This window comes from Syngnathoides biaculeatus, chromosome 13, assembly GCF_019802595.1.
Source record: "Syngnathoides biaculeatus isolate LvHL_M chromosome 13, ASM1980259v1, whole genome shotgun sequence".
NCBI lineage: Eukaryota > Metazoa > Chordata > Actinopteri > Syngnathiformes > Syngnathidae > Syngnathoides > Syngnathoides biaculeatus.
Genome location: NC_084652.1, coordinates 22,545,675 through 22,568,569, shown reverse-complemented (window position 1 = coordinate 22,568,569; position 22,895 = coordinate 22,545,675). Strand labels below are relative to the sequence as shown.

General features: G+C 42.4%; 2 protein-coding genes across 2 annotated transcripts; both read right to left on the bottom strand.

Moving 5' to 3' along the window:
- Positions 1 to 28: 28 nt before the first annotated feature.
- On the bottom strand, positions 29 to 13,461 carry LOC133511279 (LIM/homeobox protein Lhx8-like). The gene is made up of 8 exons (XM_061840043.1): positions 13,303 to 13,461; positions 12,851 to 12,982; positions 7,634 to 7,755; positions 2,899 to 3,119; positions 1,838 to 1,941; positions 1,592 to 1,687; positions 1,315 to 1,492; positions 29 to 778 (listed from the first exon to the last, which is right to left on the bottom strand). Exons 1-8 carry the CDS (start codon positions 13,435 to 13,437, stop codon positions 702 to 704), a joined length of 1,065 nt encoding a protein of 354 aa, XP_061696027.1. The 5' UTR covers positions 13,438 to 13,461; the 3' UTR covers positions 29 to 701.
- A 5,444-nt stretch (positions 13,462 to 18,905) lies between these two features.
- LOC133510861 (uncharacterized) lies at positions 18,906 to 22,615 on the bottom strand. The gene is made up of 2 exons (XM_061839297.1): positions 22,537 to 22,615; positions 18,906 to 20,518 (listed from the first exon to the last, which is right to left on the bottom strand). Exon 2 carries the CDS (start codon positions 20,514 to 20,516, stop codon positions 19,608 to 19,610), a length of 909 nt encoding a protein of 302 aa, XP_061695281.1. The 5' UTR covers positions 20,517 to 20,518; positions 22,537 to 22,615; the 3' UTR covers positions 18,906 to 19,607.
- Positions 22,616 to 22,895: the final 280 nt, after the last annotated feature.

The window sequence follows — 22,895 nt, the reverse complement described above, 5'->3', positions numbered from 1 at the left end:
AGCTGTGACAAACACACTGCAAACAAAATATAGTATACGTCAATCAACTTTAATCCCCAGTATTACCATCCATTTTATCCTACAAAAGTGCATTCATAATAGACAAATGAACATATTCCCTTTGTTGTGCATTGGTTGTTGGAAGGAATCCTAGTGTAAATACATAAATGTGAAGACATGAACGGCATGTAGCAATCAATTTTAGTTTGCTAAATCATTGTACATTTGTCTCACCCCTCAACAAAATTGGCAATGACGTAGTGTTCCAGGATTAATTTGCTGTTAAACCATGGGCTGTGAACTTTGTAGTCTCAGACAGATCTCAGCCTATAAATTTAGAGCCTTAAAATTAATAATCTAAAAGAAACGAGACATTAGTTCTCAGCAACTTATTTCAAACTTTACAAATAAAACTTCGCATACTTAAACAAAATTCCACTAAACAAAAACACCTGATATTTTCCAACTTTTGTGTGCCCGAAGGATTATTCAGTGCATGGAAACATTAGGAAGCATCAGCTTTACAGTAACAATTGCTAATCTTGGTGAGTGGTGACCCTGCAATGGTCCAAGGTGTTCACATTCTCTCACTCAAAGTCAGCTAGCAGACCTGCCACCAAAATAAGGATACACAGTGCAAAATAAATAAATGAATTGTTTAACAAATTATGACATTCACTTCTCCAGAAGTGGGGTGCAGGCTAAGCATGGCTGGCTGGCAGCTGTGTCAGTGGATGAGAGATAAGAGGCTGAAGTAGGAGTGGGTCTGGAGTTTGTGCTGGAAAAGTAAATTATAGACAGTCACTGAAAACTATAATTTGCAATTATTTATCATAATTGGTTAAAGTCCATGTTTTACACCTCAATAGAATGACTAAGATGGAGTTAAGAAAATTTTAAATGGAAAAAAAAACAGATTAGCAGTTCCTTTGACCTCATGATCCACATTTGGTCTGAGATTCAATCTAAGTCTGATGTTGAATGATTGACTTTCCTCACAATGTCAAATCAGGTTTTTCCCCAAACACAGCTGGACTCCATTAAAGATGCCGCACCATCAAGGATAATCAGAAGAAAGTGACAGGCCCCCAAGTTAAATGAGTGCCATAGCAAAGGGTGTAAATAGCCATGGTTATGTGGTATTTCTGTTTCTTTAAGCTACAAAGGTTTAATGATTCATTCCCCCCCTTTCAATATAGAGTGCCATGTGTACATTAAGTAGGAAAAAGATGAACTTGAGTTTTTAGCAAAAATTTAAGGTGGGGCCTGAAAACCTTCCATACCCTCTGTACAGAAAAGGGGAGGGTTTCTTACCATCCATATAGGTCAATGTGGTGAGGAGAGGGACATCTGAATTAAGGTAAGTTATGTATTGCAAATCATCTGTCAGAGGTGGTGACATTTGACCAGAGGGAAGTGATGTCATTGTTTTGGAGGCAGAATTCGTAGTGATATGTTTCTTTTGACGGGCTCTGCAGTTCTGAAACCAGACCTGCAACCACAGAAAATGTCAGAATGAAGGAGATCAGATGCCATGCAACATTAAATCCTTGTTGGAATTGCAGTACTACAGGAAACAGTTTTGACCCACCTGAATGACCCTGCGGGTTAGACCAGTCCTCTCTGACAGTTTCTGGAGAGTCTGAGCATCTGGGTTGTTGTCCTGAGCAAACTGAGTTTGCATTACCTGAAGATAGAGTGTAGGGCATAACACTAATTTAACCAGTGCTCTGAACAACCATCTTCCATCCACCTCGTCAGCAAATGTACAACAAAACATGATTAGAGAGCAAAATAAGTTTAGTGGAGGGGTAGCATCTTACAGTATATGCAGTACCTGTAACTGGTCAACAGTAAAACTGGTTCTGGCCCGCTTAGCAGGTCTGGACACGGTGGTGGAGCCATCTTTTTCCTCCTGGTCTTCATTTATTTTTGATTGCTCTTTATAGACAACATAGTATGTTACAGATTAGGATTTAGGTAGGGCTGTCAAAGTTAACTCAATCAAAATAAATCAAATTGATCAACTTGTTTTGCCTACGCATGGCTCTTTACCTTATTTCAACTATTTAGAGCTCCATAGTTATTCTCTAACACAGAACGTCAATTTCATTTAATACATTTAAAAAAAAAAAAAAATGAAAATAAAAATAAACTTTGGTTTGTCATACAAGTCTCCAGAAAAGGTCCCTCTGGCAGCTACAGTTGACTGTTTTGTGACCACTTCGTCCATATGTAGTTAAGACGGCCCCCTTTCCGCTGATTGGTTGCCTCCATTTAGAAGACCTTTTGTAGGCAGCACATTTCACATGGCAGCATAGGAGGTAATATTACATCCCAACTAGAAAGCTTTGGTAAAAAATAAAGCACCTCTAAAGGTTGCTGTAACGTTATTGCTTACACTAGTGAAAAGGTAAGGAGAATCAGACTGGGATTCTCTGCAGCAAATTCAGCTACAAAAGTAACCCATGTGTACTTTGGAGAGAAGAGAAAAAAAAAAAAAAAAGTAATTTGGATGTAGTATGGTACTGACTTATTTTCAAAGCGCAAATAGTTTAAAACTCAAAGCAAAATATGGTACACCCTTGATTTAAAAAAAAAAAAAAAAAAAAAAAAAAAAAAAAAGATTCCCAATTTTAAACCTCTTTCTGGATGTGTATTTCATCTAAGATGGTGCGCATTATGATTTTTCATGAGGTATCCACTTCTCCACCCACCCATAAAGCCTAATGATCCCTAAACACTGCCAGCCTGAGTTTTGCAATACCCTCAAATGTAATTAGTGGATCCTTCGTTTCAATTAAGGTTTTAACTAAATTGATGTAGTTACTGTAGATCTACAGATGAGTCATTAAATGACATTTACATTTGATCATTGTGTTGCAGTCATGCACTCACCATTTTCTTTGTAGCGTTTGATATTCTCCATCATAATATCATAGTGGGGCCGGCAGAAGACTCTGTTCTCCAATAGTCCACACTCCTCCCCAGTGGACAGCTGACGCTTACAGGTGGCGCAGCAGAAACAAGCAAGGTGGAAGGTGCTGCCTCTTGCCTGCCGCACCCAGTCCGTAGAATAGATATTACGGCCACAACGAGCACAGCGTGTTCCATACTTCCTGATAAATACAAAAACAGATCCAAACAAAAAGATACAAAATCTGGCATTCAGTTTTGGCCATCCCGTTAGCAGTTTGCTCTGAAGATAAAAGCAACCACACACCCACAACAACAACATTCTGTTTTACTGCTGATTTTGAAGTCCTGCCTGATCATGTGATCTCACAAAACCAAAAAAAAAGAACACTTCTAGGAAGTAAATATGTGCCACCACGATTTCAATTAACAGTGCCACTGAAAATTGTTGTAAAAGTCACATTTCAAATAAGTGATCACTTCTTCAATAGCAGTATTTCAGTTTAACTTTTCTATGTTAAGAAATTTGCCATATGAAAAAAAAAAAAAAAAAAAAAAAAAAAAAAAAAAAACTTCAAAACCCAGTCTCCTGAGATTCAACTGGCAACTACAATTCTTTTCCTTTCGTCTTGTCCCATTTGGGGTTGCCACAGCATGTCATCTTTTTCCATCTTAGCCCATTTCCTGCATCTTACACTCTAACCCCAACTACCCTTATGTCTTCCCTCACAACATCCAACCTTCTCTTTAGTCTTCCTCTCACTCTTTTGACCTAGCAGCTCCATCCTCACCACCTTTCTACCAAAGTACTCACTCTCTCGTCTCTGGACATGTCCAAACCAAAGTCGGCTCTTTCACCTTATCTCCAAAACATCCAACTGTGTCTGTCCCTCTAATGAGCTCATTTCTAATCCTATCCACCCTGCAAACACCGAGTGAGAACCTCAACATCTTCATTTCTGCCACCTCCAGTTCTGCTTCCTGTTGTCTCTTCAGTGCCACCATCTCTAATCTATACATTATGGCCAGCCTCACCACTGTTTTATAAACTTTGCCTTTCATCCAAGCAGAGACTCTGTCACATAACACACCAGACACCTTCCGCCAGCTGTTCCTACCTGCTTGGACCCATTTCTTCACTTCTTTACCACACACCATTGCGCTGGATAGTTCAAGTATTTGAAGTCGTCCACGCTCACTCTTCTCCCTGGAGCCTCACTCTTTCCCCTCCACTCCGCTCATTCACACACATTCTGTATTACTTCAGCTAATCTTTATTCCTTTCCAGTGCATGTCTCCATCTTTCTAATTGTTGTTCCACATGCTCCCTGCTTTCAAGGCATATCACAATATCTGTGAACATCATGCTCCAAGGGGATGCCAGTCTGACCTCAGCCTATCCATTATCACTGCAAACAGGAAGGGGCTCATAGCTGATCCCTGATGCAGTCCCACCTCCAACTTAAATTCTGTCACACCTACAGCACACCTCGTCATTGCTCTGCTGCCATCATACATGTCCTGTACTATTGAAAACATATTTCTCCGCCACACCAGAATTATTAATGCAGTACCATACTTCCACTTTTGGTACCTCTATTATAGGCTCCCTAGAGCCACAAAGACAAATGTAGCTCCTTCTGACCTTCTCTGAGCATCCTCAAGGGAAATAATCCATCTATGGTACACCATGCATTAAACCATACTGCTGCTTGCAGATACTTCTGAGTCTAGCCTCCACAACTCTTTCCCATAACTTGATTGTGTGACTCAGCAACTTTATTCCTCTATAATTCCCACAGCTCTGAATATCGCTTTTTTTTATTATTAAAAATGGAAGCTAGTACACTTTTCCATCATTCAGGCATCTTTTCGCTCGCTCATAATTCTGTTGAATAAGTTGGTCTAAAACTCCACAGCCATCTCTCCAAATTGCTTCCATACCTCCACCAGTATGTCATCAGGACCAACTGCCTTTACATTTGTCATTCTTTGTAGTGCCTAACTTCCCCCTTACTAATCAATGCCTCTTGCTTGTCCTTCACACTTGCCTCTTCCTTCCCTCTCATTTTCTTCAACTTTTCAAAGTATTCTTTCCATCCATTTAGCACACTACTGGCACCAGTAAACATTTCCATCTCCATCCTTAATCACCCTTACCTGTTGCACATCCTTCCCGTCTCTATGCCTGTCTGGCCAACCTGTAGAGATCCTTTTCTCCTTCTTTCGTGTCCAACCTGGTGTACATGTCAGATACCTCATTTAGCCTTTGCCCTACGTCGCATCTCAAAATGTACTCCTTTCGCCTCTCCTCAGTATCCCACTTCTTCACTCATCTTTCCTTGTATGACTTCTTGGATTTTGGGGTTCCACCACCAAGTCTCCTTATCCCCTTTCCTACCAGAAGACACACCAGAACTCTCCTACCTGACTCTCTGATAACATTGGCTGTAGTAGTCCAGTCTTCTGTCCATTGAGAGCCTGTCTCACCTGTTTCCAAAAGGCCGCACAACATTCTTCCTTTCTCAGATTCCACCACATGGTTGTCATCTTAATCTTCCTACCCACCGCCATCCAATGCTGTCGAGCTACACTCCCCTCTACCTTACAGTCAGTAACCTTCAGATTACATCGTCTGCACAAAATATAATCCACCTGCTTGCTTCTACCTCCGCTCTTGTAGGTCACCATGTTCCTGCCTCTTCTGGAAATAAGTGTTCACTACAGCCATTTCCATTCTTTTTGCAATGTCGCTCAAAGTTCCTTTCCTGGATGCCGTACTTACCCATCACTTCTTCATTGCCCCCATTTCTTTCATCCATTACAATATGCAACCAAAACTCTGTCTGGGATGTTCAGAATTTCTCTTTCATCTCTAGATCACATCCTACCTGTGGGGCATAGCCGCTAACCATATCCATAACACCCTCACTTTCAAATTTCAGTCTCACTCGATCTGATACTCTTTTCACCTCCAAGACATTCTTAGCCAGGTCTTCCTTTACAATATTCCCTACTCCCTTTCTCTTCCCCACATACTCTGTGGAAGAATAATTTAAACCCTGCTCCTTAACTTCTAGCCTTACTACCTTTTCTCCTGCATGCACAACATAATCTTATCTCTTAATCATCATGTCAACGTCCCAACATTCAAAGTCACTACACTCACTTGTAGGCTCTGTGCATTTCTTCTGACAACGAATCCAGTTTCGACCTCTTCGACCCACAGTAGGTGAATTTCCACTGACGCCCTGCAGGTTAGCAGTGCCGGGAACAGGCATTTTTAACCCAGGGCACAACCAATCCGGTATGGTATTCTTTAGATGAACGCTCTTATTTGTTTGACAGTTTTTACGCTGGATGCCCCTCCTGACATAACCCTCTGCATTTATCCGGGCTTGGGACCAGCTGACAGATTGCACTGGCTTGTACCCCCATAGGGATCCATTCAACTGGTTACAGTTCAGTCTAAATTCAGTGTTAAGAAGGCAGGATTACTTTAGGTCAGAACCCAAAACACCCAGCCAATCCAGTTACGTTTTCTTAGTATGTGATGTCACGTGACTAAGAAAGCGGCTTGAACTTGGGAGTTCAGAACTGTGAGGCCAACACTTTGCAGCTGATCCACCTTGCCACCTCGAATATAAATGTAGCAGAAATTAATATTCGCACAGTTCCGTAGAGTTCAGTGGAAAACAAATACTGGATCACTATTATGGTATACCGTGTGTAAAGCATTCTAGTCTGAAAATGTCATTAGTTTCAGATTTATTTTTAAAAACAGTCACTTTTCTGTACAAGGAACTATAGTTAAAGCCAAATATTAAAAAAAAAAAAAAAAAAAAACTTTGAATGACACATCTCACTGAATGTAAATGCTCATTTTAGGGAAGTTAAATTTTATACACAAATATTTAAGATCAGTTAATTTTTAATTATAAAATGTAGTTTTCTTGTACGTCTCAATTTGTGATGTTTTTTCCCCACTAATGGGAAAAGAACTATGTGATTATCATAATCATATAATTAGAATTATGATTGTATGTAGGATTTTCCGAATGGTGTTCCCCCCCCCCCCTTTTCCTGCAGAGATAAATGTAATAACTCCCAACAGTTAGAATTTTAAAGTATTTCAATGAGTTCTCTGTAAAGACCTACTACACCAGTCTCTGTGCCGCTTTTTCTTCATTAAGGTTGCATGCTAGAGCCCAGCTATCTTCAGGCGAGAGGCAGGGTACACCTTGAAGAGGTCGCCAGCCAATCACGGGACAAAGTGTCATATTGTGGGATATTGAGTCTTCAATTAACTTATGCATGTTTTTGTGATGAGGAATGAAAGCAGAGTACCCACGCAGGCATTGGGAGAACATGCAAACCTTACAAAAGCAAGGCTAGATTTCTACCAGGATCCTCAGAACAGGAAAATTTAATTTCAATACATAACCATTTATCAATTTTGTTCTCAATTTACTTGCAACATCTAGGGGTAAATCTTTGCTCTAGTTTTGTCCACTGGGTTTCGGTTCTGGGCTTACAACTGTCAATAATCAAAACATGAAATTCAAATTAACTTGAGTTGTCATGTCACTGTTTATTAGGAAAAAAACCTTCAGATTCTGTATTTCCTTCATAAAATGTTATAAATTCATTTCATTTTCTACAGTATATACACACACCTTGTGATATAACCCCCATATTACTGCTCGGATATACTTACCTGAAGTAGTCCAGTTTGCAGAAAACTTGTCTCTCTTTTACATAGCAGCTCACATGCCTCCCTAGTGATGTCTTGCACACACAGCATGACAAGCACCGGACATGCCAGCACAAATTGTTCACCTGAAGGAATAACTAGTTAAGTTTAATTTTCTCCAACAATCCTAATACAGAAATATTTTACTGTGGAGCCCTATAGTATCGTAGCATGCCTTTTTAATCACATCTTTAAACCAATTGATACAACTACCTTCTCTATTTGCAGAAAACCACAATCAAACAGGAATTAAGTGATGCATTAGCTTGAAAGACCATGCCAAAACACGTGTGTATAGAGAGAATGCACCAAAGTCATAAAATAACATGATTTTTCATTTACGCTGCATTACTGCAGGTCAAACAAAGCACTGCTGAAACTTAATTCATTTGAGACAAAATGAAAATGTATGATAGCACAACACCCAGAGTTTTCAGATACTGTTAAACATTTAGGTGATAAACGAAGGTACGTGGGGAAAAAATTAGACACTTTACGTAGAGAATCTATTTTTAATGCCGAAGTTGATGTTTTCGCTGTGTTGTATTGTAGAACACGTACCAGCAAACGGCTCTCAGGTTACTTCCGCATCTCCCCCTGCTCCAAGTGTATATATTAAATCTAACGCTTCCAGTTATCAGCAAGATTTTGCCGGTCAGCTGCATGGCGCGAGGTGGACTTATCCATCATCGTATGTGAAGTAAGTTAATGGAAGTCCACAGGTTTTTGTTGGTTAATTTCCAATTTGGGCACAGAATCCTTTTCCGCCACTTGTAGCCATCTCACACCACAGCAAATTCCTTTTTTTTTTTTTTTTTTAAACATGTTCTTTTGCCAATGTCTGACTCATGCTACCGGAGACTTCTTTTGTCTCTTTCTTGCCTGCCCCTTGGCAAACCTTCCATTTGAAGCGTCTTATGCCATACACACACACACACACACATATATATACATATATATATATAAATAATCACAAATAGACAAGGCATCGTTCAAAGCATTCATTGCAGAGACTTGATACAGGCCCAATTAAAATATACAATCTCTTGATCTGTTCTCAATCAGGAATAAATCCCATTGTGATGGACCCAATCAGATTTGTCAATACAAATGACCAACTACGATGGGGGGGGGGGGTTAATTAGGATGGCGTTGTCTATTCCATAATTCTGTGACAGTTTATTTATTAAATGCGCTTTGTTCTCAAATGAGTCAACTTGGCATTATAAATACTTCTTAAAGATTGAGAAGAATAATTCCTACCTGAAACAATCACTACATAGTCTATTTCGTTGGGCACCATCCATCCCGTTTAATTGCTGAAATTCAATCTTTCAGATAGTATTCTATAGAATAAAATCTGTTAAGAACTGTCATCTACTGTGACAAACCGTGCAACAGGTCTCAGGCATTGTGAAAAATCTGCTCCAGTTCAGCGACTCCTACACTGTCGAGCAGCTTTGTTTGATCGCAATACGGCGTCGTAAACAGTTGTCACGCACACGATCTATACAAGTACCTGTAATTTCTAGCCCATTTTTGGAGGGAGTGTTGAAGCACCCTTAAAAATAAATCCCAGTTGCACCTAAAATTTAGTGTTAGATACATGTACAATGCTTAGCTGCTTCTGTGCTCACTTCCTTGATACAGTATTTAAAGAGCAACTGACACCAAATTATACATTTTAAAATCGATATAAAAACTACATATTCACTTTGTCATTACAAAGAATCGTACACAATGACAGTGAGTGCTCATAAGAAGTTGGTAGAGTGGAAATGTCAACTTAAACTTTATCGGCCTGGTATAGGAGTGTAGCTTGACAGCATAGGATGGCGGTGTGTAGGATGACTCTGGTAGCGGGTATGAAGACTAAGAGGCTCTAGATTGACAGGAAGAGCTCCCAGAAGACTGAAATACAACTGCCAAGGTATTCAGAAAGCCAGGCAGGAGAGTACTTTGTGTGTGTTCTGGAAGAAAAGGGGAGAAGGAAACTTGGTGGTGGAGCCCCAAAATACACGAAGTCATCCAAGGAAAGATTAACGAAGTGGGACAGAGAGGAATGAGAAGAGTAAGGAATATATTGATATGCGTCGTAGGGCAAAAAGGTAGAGGTGGTGAAGGCTAAACAAGACGAACTCCAAAAATAACACCGAAGTTTGGTTGAGCTCGCATTTCTGTTTTGACATACAGACTGATGCAGCAGCTGCTGGAGAGCCGCTCAGACGTTCTCAACATGGGTTGCTTTGTCTGGAGAGAAGATCAGGATGGAAAGAGATTAGCGAAGAAGTGAGACAGGACTGAGGAGAGGTGAAAGGAGTACATCGAGATGCGACGTAGGGAAAAGATAGGAGATGGCAAAGGATAGACAAGAGGCATATGACATGTACTCCAGGTTGGCCAGACAGAGGGATAGTGATGGGAAGGATGTGCAGCAAGTAAAAAGGTGATTAAGGATAGCTCATGGAAATCTGTTGACTGGTGCCAGTAGATGGAAAGTACTTTGAGAAGTTAATTAAGAAAAATGGGAGAGAAGGTGGAGTAGAAGACAAGTGTGAATGACCGGGAAGTGGCATTGATTAGTAAGGGAGACGTTAGAAAGTCACTGAACAGAATAAATAAAAAAATTGAAAGGACAGTTGGTCCCGATGACATACCAGTGGAGGCATGGAAGCAATTTGGTGAGATGGCTGTGGAGTTTTTGACCAACTTATTTCAATAGAATACTATCAGGAGAGACTATGCCAGAAGAAATGAGGAAAAGTGTGCTAGTCCCCATTTTTAAGAACAAAGGCGATGTTCAGAACTGTGGAAACTGCAGGGGAATAAGGATGATGAGCCACACAATGAAGTTATGGGAAAGAGTAGTGGAGGCTAGACTCAGGACAGAAGTAAGTATCTGTGAGCAACAGTATGGTTTCTGCCTAGAAAGAGTACCACAGATGCACTATTTGCCTTGAGGATGCTCGTGGAAAAGTACAGAGAAGGTCAGAAGGAGCTACATTGTATCTTTGTAGATCTAGAGAAATCTTATGACAGAGTACCAAGAGAGGAACTGTTATACTGCATAGTCTGGTGCGGCGGAGGAATGTTAGAATAGTACAGGACATGTATGAGGTCAGCAGAACAGCGGTAAGATGTGCCCATGTATCAGAAGTATTTAAAGGTGGAACTGCATCACATTTCCGCTCTGAGCCCCTTCCCGTTTGTGGTAGTAATGGATAGGCTGACAGACTAGGTTAGAACGGAATCCCTTGGACCATGATGTTTGCAGATAGTGGTCTGCAGTGAAAGCAGGAACAATTAGAAAGTTGGGGGCACACACTAGAGAGGAGTGGAATGAAGATTAGCGGAAGTAGAATTAAAAAAAAAAATAAAAAGTAACAGAATATATGTGCATGAATGAGAGGGGACTACTTCAAATAATTGGGGTCAACAATACAGAGAAATGGTGAGTATGGTAAGGAAGTGAAGAAACTGGTCCAAGAAGGATGGAACAGTTGGAAGGTGTCTGGTGTTCCATGTTACAGAAGGGAATCAGCTTGGATGAAGGGCAAAGTTTATAAAACAGTGGTGAGGCTGGCCATGATGTACAGATTAGAGATTGTGGCTCTGAAGAAGCAACAGGAAGCAGAAATTAAGATTAAGGTTCTCGCTTGGTGTGAACAGGCTGGATAGGATTAGAAATTAGCTCATTTGAGGGACAGCCAAAGTTAGATGTTTGGAGACGTGGTTATAGAGCAGACTTCTATGGTTTGGACATGTTCAGAGGTAAGAGATTGAGTATATTGGCCGAAGGGTGCTGAGGATGGAGCTGCTAGGCAAAAGAGCAAGAGGAAGACCAAAGAAAAGGTTGATGGATATTGTGAGGGAGGACATGAGGACAGTGGGTGTTAGAGAGGAGGATGCACAAGATAGGCTTGGATGGAAAAAGATGACATGCTGTGGCGACCCCTAACGGGACTAGCCAAAAGAAAAAGATCCCAGTGGCAGCCATATTACCCGCGACGTCATTTACAGATGTCACACAGAGAGTCGCCATAGAGAACATGCTGTGCCACCTATTATGGCAGAGGAACAAGAGATTTTTGTATTTTTCTGACACCCCTTCTGAAACTGAAGGTCTTTTTGAAAAAGAGAACATCTCAGAAGCAAGTGAAGTGACCAGGGCGTTTTGAGCCATATGCGGATCACTTTTAACTGACAGACGATGAGGAATCCAATCAAATATTCAAAATGACTGGACCATAAGTGTTCAATTTCCTAACCCTTTTACAAGTCTTGTTTGTAGCGTATTCAGGAGGACCCATGCTGGGCGAAGTAAGCACCTGATTGGCCACCTAATTTAAATAAGAAACTGTCAAATTGGTGAAGAGACAATACAATGTAAACATTGGATGGACGGGGATCGACGTGTACAGCAATTTAAGACTTCAAGGTATTTAACAAAAAGTGGGAAAATGCATCAAAACTATTCATGCTTACAGCACTCAGCCAGCAAGTGAACAAGGTCTTGGGTTTTGGTTCAGGCATCTCTAAACCCACCTGTACAATGTGCCTTGCCCTCTTTAATACAATGATAAAACTGAACCATAAAATCTATTCATCCAACCTTTTTCTTAGCCACTTATCCTCACAAGGGTCACAGGGAGTGCTGGAGTCTATCCCAGCAGTCAACGGGCAGGATGTGGAGTACACTCTGAACTTGCTGCCACCCAATCACACCATAGAATTTAAATGGTATATGGCCAATTATTACCTCTCTTAGGACAGAGCATGAGAGGAGCAAAGACAGGATTTTACATTAGTATTGACAAGTCAATTTCTGAATTTCGCATAGTGTGCATTGAATTTCTTAAAGTTCCCAGAATAAGTGGAATGTCAATTTTTGGTGCTTAGAATAAGGAGAGTGGTTTACTCCTGGGGAACGTAACCACATTACTGTACTGCTAAAGTGTATACATACACATGCACGCACACTCACAAGTTAAGTCAGACTTTACCAAAGTGCTGTGCTTTTCCTTTAGAAATGTTAACATTAAATCATGTTCAAGTGTAAAAACTGAAATCTTGTCTAACCGGGAGCTCAGCACCCCTAAACAGCTAATTCTAGAATGGCCAATGTCACTGTTGAATTTACAATTACTCAAATCCCTTTGAAACTTTATGATGGTGCCATACCTTGAGGAGATATCGGTCCACTATCTCCTGACAGCAAGAGGAGCAGATTATCTTTCCCTGCTGAGAGGTCACAGTGAGGTTGGAGCAGGGAGAATAAGAATCCTCCAAAATGTCCTCCGAGCCAGAGGAACCCTGTCACAACGCGCAGACCGACATGGAACTGCTTACTTAGAAATATTAGTAGCACTTGTGAAAAAAAAAAAAAAGTTGACAAGTTTAGAGTTTAAGTCTTTTGATGTTACTTCAAAGTGACAGAAAAAGGATTGAAACCAATTAAACAAAGTTCTTTGCTAGCACAAGTAAGTATTTGTCAATGGGCGGCACTTTGATGTGCGCGCCGCATTCACTCTCGGTTATTTTGACCGTCTTTTACCAGATAAAACCTGAGCATTCAGGCAACACAACCAAAATACGATTTATTTAATCACAAAAAAAAAAAAAAAAAAACTTACGGTGTCGACTAAAAAATCCCCAGGTTGGACAAAAGCCTCCGCAGGTTGCAGTTCTATCGCCGACATGCCTGAGCTACCGAATGACCAACACAGGAAACTAGAAATTACATCAACATTTCTTCCTTCATTTGGCATATGTGCCGTACCTTCTGCCCCATTTATACCTTTAATTACCTGACAGGCGTCTCATCCTAAACAATGCCCTGCTGACGCGCAGACGCGCAGCTGGGTGCACTTGGGCGAAATGACGTCACAGGTGTTCTTAATTGGTAAAGCGGCTGCTCATAATGACCCTATATTAATTTTAGTTCTTGTTTTTTTCACAAGCACAGAATACTCATATCTCAACTTGTGGTTTGCCTTATCTTTCCATGCAAGAATTTGCATAGACAAAGACTTGGACATGAAGCTTAACTGTCACATTTTTAAACACTGCCATATAAACATCCATCCATTTTCTTTGCTGCTTATCCTCACGAGGGTCGCAGGGAGTGCTGGAGGCTATCCCAGCTGTCAACGAGCAGGAGGCGGGGTACACCCTGAACTGGTTGCCAGCCAATTGCAGGGCACATAGAGACAAACAGTCGCACTCACAATTACACAATTTAGAGTGTCCAATCAATGTTGCATGTTTTTTGGGATGTGGGAGGAAACCAGAGTGCATGGAGAAAACCCACGCAGGTACAGGGAGAACATCCAAACTCCACACAGGCGGTGCTGGGATTGAACCCAGGTCCTCAGAACTGTGAGGCCAACCAGCTGATCCACTGTGCTGCCGCCATATAAACAGAAAAGTTAAAATCTTTTCCCCAATAGTCATTATACTTGGTAGTGTTGTGGAGCCCAATATTCAAATCAATAAAAAATTAAAATGATCGTTTTTTTTTTACATTTTTCAGTCATACATTTTTTAGTCAGATTATTATAATTAATAAATAGCCTATTGGCTTGAGAGTGGAATTCTCAACTTACCACACTGTTTGAGACGGAGTTAAACATTTCCCCTCAGGAGCGCCAGACAACTCCACAATCCCGCTTAACTACCTTCCAGTGTTTCTTGTCAACCCACTACTTTCGGCAATGCTCGTTTTAATTTGGTTCTGTTAGTTAAACTTCATTCAAAAAGGCACCTCCCACTCTTATAGGACCGCCTGCTGCAGCATCATGAAAACGAATGACCCCCACAACACAATATTCTGATGGCTAGCCACTGGGGACCAACACGGTGCCCGCAGGCACATCGTTGCCCGTGGGTGCATTGTTGGTGGTGAGGACCACTTAAGGCGCCTGTGGGGCATGTTTTAAAAATGGCACAGATCACAAGTTATTATTAACTTATGCTTTAAATGTGGTATCAGATTTGCTTCCATTCATGAACTTTTTTAAAATAATGTCATATAATATAAAAAATTAAAACAAAAAGTTTTTCTGTAGGTGGCACGGTGGCGCACCTGGAAAGCATTGACCTCACAGTTGTGAGGACTGGGGTTGTGGAGTTTGCATGTACTCCCTATGCCTCCGTGAGTTTGGGATGGATATTTTTTGTATAATGAAGTCTGACTGAAGTTTGCTGCAAACATAAAGCCCATAGCCTCAAAAAGGTTGGTGACCCCTGATCTATAGGGACAGAACTCAGTCTCAGAGCAGCAAGACTGAGGTATCATCAGGAAGATCATGCATCGTTGCATAAAATGGACACTCACATTCATATAAAATATAAAGACATATGAGTCAAAAGAACTGCACTGCTTTTCACTGAATTACCTTCAAAGATAGATATAATCTAATTTCCAAAAGATTTCATCAGAAAAAATCTGCTGTGGGGTTGGGGGCGGGCAGGGGGTGCTGGACAAATGAAAAAAAACACTGTTAAATAAAACAGATAAAATCTTTTTGAGGACAAATGCTGACTGTATAATTTAAAGTAAATTATATACTGTGATTCTTGAGATCTCATCTTTAGTTTTAATGCAATTGACAGAAGAAGGTGCAAAATGTAAACGCTTTCTTGGCATCAGAAAAAAACACTGCATTGTGTGTCTCATAAAACGGTTCCATGATGATTGTTTTTGAATTGCTTATGCACAAATTTGCATTCAGAAACAGGAGACACAGATGCTCCAAATAGTAATTATCACGTGACAATTTTTTTCCCATCTTGTCACTGTATCTATCTTGTAATGAATGGCACAGTATTATGAGGGTGACTGACCAGCAGCTCTCTGAGTTTGTGAAACAATGGTATATTCTTAAAGTAATTGTCAAACAATTTTGAGATTACTGAATCTGTCAGGCACATTTGCAAAACTTAAGAAATAAGTACAATAGAATCTTAAAACCATCCAATAATTATGTATGAGAGCTTTGAACAACCAACAGGCATCTAATAATAACAGCAGATCAACCTTTAAAGGACTCTTACATAAAGGTGTGGAGCTTTTTTTTAAAAAATCTGCCCTTTACTGGTAAAGAAAAAAAAATACAACTACACTAATTCCAACCAGGTGGTAGGGTGGGGCAACTGGTTAGAATGTTGGCCTCACAGTTCTGAGGACTGGGGTTCAATACCTGACCTCGCCCATATGGAGTTTGCTTGTTCTCCCCATGCCTGCGTGGCTTTTCTCCAGCCACTCTGGTTATCTCCCGGGGTTTACGGCCATGCTACACTGAAAACGGGATCTTATAAGATACCTGAAGTTAAGCAGGTTTGGCCCTGTTTAGTACTTGGATGGGAGACCGACTGGGAATACCAAGTGCAGTAAAATTCTCTCCCCGGCTAAAATACAGAGGGGTTGCATCAGGAAGGGCATCCAGCATAAAACTGTGCCAAATAAGTATGCGTTCATCTGAGATGACACACTGAGGTGACCCATAACGGAACAAAATGAAAAGAAGAAAACTCTGGTTTCGTCCGGATCCCATAAACATGGATTTATTGGAAACTGTAAATTGGCTCAAGTTGTGACCGTGAGCATGGCTGTTGTCTGTTTCCATGTGCCCTGAAATTGGCTGGGAACCAGTTCAGGGTGTATCCTGCCTCCTGCCCGATGACAGCTGGGATTGGCTGCAGCACTCCCTTTACCTTTGTGAGGATAAGCGGATCAGAAAATGGATGGGCGGATGGATAAATTAAACAAATATAAATATCAATTCATACCTTATTAAGAAGCATGGTGACCAGTAGCATGGAAAGGGGCAATGGGAATTGTCCCCAGGCATCCAACTGGGGAATTTGGGTGGACCGCATAACACATCTATTGACAAATGAATTTCATTGACAAAGTAAGTAATTGGAGGACGAACAATTTTTAGTCATAGCTTATCAGCCCTTTCCAAGTCGACATCAGTTTTCAAGGGGGTATTACGGAAACTTTGTGTGCCACAGGCATCTGCACACATTTGCAATCCATGCTACTGATGGTGACCTAAAGGTTAATTGTTAGAAGTCCTGGGATTTTTAATAAATCCTCCCACATTTCAAAAACATTCATAATGGGAATTGAAGACCCTAAATTATCTATATACTGTATATGTGTGACTCTAAATGTGACATTAAAAAGTACAACCAATAAAGAAGATGGATGGATAGATTTTTAAAAAACTTATGTGGAACATTTCATTTAATTTCATTAACTTGTAATTAGTTAAACAACAGCTGGTACAAAAAATAAATGATAAATCAATGCCGGTTCCATCTCTGGTGAATGCCATGGTTCACGTTAATCATTCGTGATGTTGAGCCTTGTGAGAGATGACTGTTTGCCACTCAATGGGTTTGGCTTCCCCTCTTCAAGCAAAAACAACTCAGCATCTCACAAACATCGAGTTATTTTGATTTTGCGTTCCAGTACTTTTGTGACTTGGTCATTCTATATTGTGAGTGTGTGCAAAGATTGTGTGTAACAATCATTGTAATACTGTAACTGTAAATGTGACTTATCATCTATTAATCCTTAGAATATTAAATTACCAGGATAGCCCAAAACAAAAACAAAAAAAATTATCAGGATTGTGGGTCCGGAATCTTGGGTAGACCGTGACAACAAAAGATCAAATGAACAAGCCTAGAGTGAAACAAGAATAGTTCCAAATCTGGGCTTCATTAGCATAAGTGGACAATAATAGATGACCTGCTTTATACAAAGTAACAACAACTTATGTTGTACATTCTTACATGCCAAAGAGGGGAATCACATCAGCAAAGTAAAATGATGTTCCCTGGAAGTTAGAACCATGTTCAGAACATGGAATTTGTATCTTGTGAAGTTGTAGTAGATGTCTAAGAGATACAATAAAGGTAGTTCCCGTGTGGTCAAAAACAACCTATGGGTTGCTGAAATAGCAGCATGTACCTTTCTACTCCACTTCTATCTCATCCATCCATTCATTCATTATCCAAGCCGGTTATCCTCACAAGGGTCACAGGAGAGGCGGAGCCAAACCCAGCTAGCTTTGGGCTAAAGGTGGACTACACCCTGAACTGGTTGCCAGTCAGTTGCAGGGCAGATATCAAAACCATCACTCAGCAGGAATCGATCCCATGCTGCCCACACCAAAGTCAGGCGTGTCTACCACTACACCACTGACCCACTTGTAGCTCGTGAGGAACAATTTTCATTGTGGGATGGCAAAGAAGACGAGAAGACGAGACTAGACTTAGAAGACTAAGAAGACTAAGACTAGTCTCAAACAGTACATGATTAGATCTAATAAAAGATAACTGCATTTGGTGTTTCATTTGAAAAAATATTGTTTTCTGTGCAACATGTCCTCCGTAATTATGGCATGTGCTGTGGCAGGACTCAGGTTAGTTTTTTTCCCATCAGGTTATTATTAAAGGGATGTGCAATGCAATGCACTGAAAATCACATTACAAGTCAGTATAGTGGAACCTTCAAGTCAAATGTCTCTGAGGTAAAATTGGAAATCCAGTTGCTATCGTGCACTGATCTCTGCATAACTTGTTTGGTCAACAAGCAATTATAGACAGTATTTTCTCTTTCTTTTGTTTTTCCTTGGATTTAGCGTAAACAAATATGTCAATTCTGAAATGCAGTCGGCAGCATTTTTAACTGGTGGGGCTCAACAAGGAGTGTTAAGAGAAGACTGACATGTAAAAGTAAATATGATGTTCCAATAAACGTGTCATTCATTTGGTCCCGTTTTATTGTGATAAAGTTATTTTTACAATTAAAGTTATTACAAAATGAATTAATGTAACTTTGAATAACACATTTTCCATTTATAAAGTTAGGAGTACTTGGTTATTTTGTTGTCTTTACGATTACTGTTTCACGAGGACTACTACTACGACACTAAACTTAGAATTGCAGATTCAAGAATGTTAGAATTTTATGTATAGGAACTACACAGTTCATAGAGGTCTTAGTTTCACCCTGGAACAGATCATTTAAATCCATATGGATTCTTTCACTGATTGTGTAATGGTACACTCACCTGACTTTGTTACGGGCAGTGTGGGCTTTAGTTTCCACTCAGTGACGGTGTCTGTATGTGCTCTGCGACTGACTGGCAACCAGTTCAGGGTGTCGTCCGCCTTTCACTCGAAGTTAGCTTGGATAGGCTCCACCACTCCTGTGACGTTTATGAGGATAAGTGGAATGGAAAATAGGTGGATGGATGGATGAATTATTTCCCAATCGCAAAGATCGAGTTATGCCATTAAATGGATTGCTTGACCTAAGAGGTCCCACTGTAGTTAATTTCAAATCAACCTGGAAAATGCTTTGTACTTACACTGTAGCAATGAGAGTAGTAAAATACAAAACTGCAAGTTTCCCTAACAGTTATAAAAAATTACAACAGGTCAGAGGTCAACAGAATTGCTCAAATATTTCCTGATGATCATTTGGACACCCATTTGATAAACAGAATCGGTTTGCTTCTGTGCAAGTCAAAGACAGACAGACTTAAAACATCCAAAAACAGTAGTGTTATGATTTCACAACAGATTACTATGAATTCTTTTAACAAGGAAATACCACAGTGTTTGAAGGAAATGGTACAGTGAAACGTGGTCAGCACGTCTGACACAAACTTGAGAGGTTCTCGGATTTAATCTCTTCCTAACTGGCTGAGTTTGTACATTGTCGCCATGCTAGGATGGGGTCTCTCCAGATACTTCCTCAGACATTCCAAAAATATAAATGTTGGGTTAATGTTGGGACTTGTTTCAGGACAGTCTCATAACCAGAACGCAAGGGCAGACTCAATTGCACGACTCGGTAGATAGGGAGGCAGTTAAAGGAAGATCTTTATTCATTCCAAGGTCGTAAGGCGCACAGTCAGTCAGAGTGAGCAGCAGTAATCAAGAGCGTCAAGCTTACTGGGTTGGTCGGAGGACAGGCGGAGGTCGGTACACAGGGCTTCAGGATCAGGAACAAGGAAGTGCGGGAACGAAGCATGGATGCCAACGATCTGTCAAAGCCAGACCATCCGCCAGGTCCTATATATACTGCGGTTATTGTCCATGATAAGGCGCAGGCGTGCAGGGGATCTGGACTGCCAGGGCTGGGACCGGCAGGACCATGGCAGTACCCCCGCCCCTTAACGGCTGGCTCCATACTGTTCAGGAGCCTCAGGATGGGATGCGTGGAAGTCTCTGATAGGGCTGGGGTCCACAATAAAACGGGACGGGATCCAGGAACGTTCTTCTGGGCCATACCCTTCCCAATCCACCAGGTATTGAACCCCCTCCCTCTATGACGGGATGATAGAAGCCGGCGTACCGAGTACATTGAACCTCCATCGATCATGGGGGGTGGGGTGGGGGAGCTGCTTGGTTGGGGGGGGACTAATGGCGATGGACGAGTTGATCGAAGCCAGCTTACATGGAACGTGGGATGAACCCTCATCGATCTGGGAAGCTTTAAAGAAACAGCGACAGGGTTAACGATCTTGGTGATGGGAAAGGGACCCACGAACCTGGGAGCTAGCTTACATGACTCCGTCCGCAGCAGAAGATCCTTTGTGGACAGCCATATGCGTTGTCCCACCTTAAACGCTGGTGCCCTTCTCTTGAGGTCTGCCGCGGATTTGTAGGAGCTACCCATGCGTAGTTGCGTCTTTCGGGCTAGTTCCCAGGTCCGCTTGCAGCGTCTCACTAGTGCCAATGCAGATAGCACCGCGGAGTCGGCGGCCACAGATGGAAACAGAGAGGGAGGGTAACCATGTACGATGTGGAACGGAGCCATACCTGTGGAAATGGAAGGCAGAGAGTTGTGGGCATATTCCACCCATCCAAGGTGCTGGCTCCAAGTGCTGTGATCATGCAATGCCAGACAGCGTAGACTCCAGATCCTGATTTATTCTGTTTGGCCATTGGACTCCGGGTGATGGCCTGAAGTGAGGCTTACTTTTGCCCTGATGAGGGTGCAGAACTCCTTCCAGAATCGAGACACGAATTGCGGTCCTCTGTCTGACACTACATCCACTGGCAGGCCATGATAATGGACGACATTGTCTCGCAATAGTTGTGCAGTCTGGTTGCCGGTCGGAATCTTAGGAGCTGGTACGAAGTGGACCATCATAGAAAACCGATCGATGACTGAGAGTACCACTGTGTTCCCCTGGGAGGAGGGTAGATCTGTAACGAAGTCTAGAGAAATGTGTGACCAGGGGCGAGAGGGAATTGGTAGCGGCCATAGCTCACCCTTAGGTCGCAGGCGAAAGGTCTTATTGCTCATATAGATTGGGCACGCACATACTCCCTTACGCTCCTTCCCAGGTTTGGTCAGCAAAACCGTTGTTCAACTACTGAGCGGGTCTTCACCTAGCGAGGCTACCACGAACAGACGGCCGGAAGGACATTCGGCTGGGCCCGGAGAGTCCCTTATAGCCTCCTTTACCCGTTTCTCGATCTCCCAGGTGAACCTGGACACGAAGCAGGCCTCCGGAAGTATAGGAACACTCACGGACTCCATTCACCCCCCTTCATGGATCTGGGATAGTGCGTCCGGTTTGCCATTCTTTGAGCCTGGACGAAAGGACAGAGTGAACCGGAAGCGAGTGCCTACCTGGCTTGGCAAGCATTCAATCTCTTGGCGGTCCTCAGGTACTCCAAGTTCTTATGGTCCGTAAGGACCAGAAATGGCACCCCGTGCTCAAAGTGACTTGAAGCAGTGCTTGACTCGATCCCGCTGCGGTGTAATTCACACTCACCGGAGTCGTGATGTTGAGGGTGGAGCACTCGGGCCTGACCAGACAGTGGGCTATTAAGTGGTCTGGGCATCCATAGTAGAAGCATCGGCCCTCTCGCCGAAGTCGCAGTCGTTCCTCTGCCGGACCATCGAGCCACTCAACCTGCATCGGCTCCGTCGCGGTTATGGACGTCGGCAGAAGGGAAACCGGTAGGGCAGACGCGCCCTGCTCTCCTTCCACTTGTCCCCTGGATCGCTAGCCTCTGGTCATTCTTGAGAGATAGGGCAATGAGCGAATCCAGGGAGGTAGGCAGATCCATTGCAATGAGGTGACTGCGGATCTGCTGTAAAAGCCCTTGGAAAAACTCGTCGAGAAGCCCATCCTCATTCCATCGACTTTCAGATGCTCAGATGCGAAACTCGATAGCATAATCTGCCATACGACGCTGCCCCTCTCGTAGCGTAATCAACGTCGCTGCTGCTTCGCGTTCCGGCGAGGCATATTGGAAAACTTGCATAATGGCACATACGAAGGAGGTCCAGGAGTGGCACGTTTCGGAGTTACGACTCCACTCTGCTGTGGCCCACGCCTCTGCTCTTCCCGTCATGTGGGATATGACGAAGGCAATTCGTCCGCGGTCCGTCGGGAAGGCGGAAGGCTGTAGCTCGAAATAGATGTCGCACTGAGAGAGGAAAGGTTTGACGTTCCCCGTGTTGCCCGAAAAACGTTCATGCCGGGAGAGAGGTGTGGCCCTGGACCGCTAAAACTCTGCGACTGACGGGGTAGTCAGAGCGAACTGGACTGAGGTAGGAACTGTGGCGGGTGCCGTCGACGTGGTGTTAGCGGCACTAGCCTGAGAAGCTAGCCATGGCTCTAATCGGGCACAGATCTATAGAAGTCTCTTGTTGGTCACCTGAAGAGCAGTCTCCTGTTCATAACCAGAACACTAGGGTGGACCCAAATGCACAACTCTGTAGACAGGGAGGTAGTTAAAGGAAGATATTTATTCGTTCTAAGGTCGTAAGCCGGAGAGTCAGTCAGAGTGAGCAGGAGTATCAAGTGCGTTAAGCTTACAGGGTTGGTCGGAGGACAGGCAGAGGTTGGTACACAGGGATTCAGGATCAGGAACGAGGCCGTGCAGGAACGAAGCATGGATCGCAACAATCTGGCAAAGCCAGACATCTGCTGGGTCCTATATATACTGGGGTTAATTATTCCTGATGAGGCGCAGGTGTGCAGGGGACCTACACCGCCAGGGCTGGGACCGGCAGAACCATGACAGACAGCAATGTTGTGCCAATGGGTCTGGTTGTGCACAGTCCCATCCAATGGTTCTTAAGCTTGGGGGACAGACCTCTCTTCCTCACTCACCATTCATCCCTCACATGAATCAATTTCCGGGACCCCACTATGTCATATAATTTATAACCCTC

Coding starts and splice junctions, on each gene's coding strand:
- LOC133510861 (XM_061839297.1), bottom strand. CDS start 20,516: ATGGCTCCGTTCCACATCGTACATGGTTACCCTCCCTCTCTGTTTCCA.
- LOC133511279 (XM_061840043.1), bottom strand. CDS start 13,437: ATGCCAAATGAAGGAAGAAATGTTGATGTAATTTCTAGTTTCCTGTGT. Junction 7,756..12,850: donor TGGACCGATATCTCCTCAAG/GTATGGCACCAT, acceptor TTATTCCTTCAG/GTGAACAATTTGTGCTGGCA. Junction 1,942..2,898: donor CAAACGCTACAAAGAAAATG/GTGAGTGCATGA, acceptor TTGTCTATAAAG/AGCAATCAAAAATAAATGAA.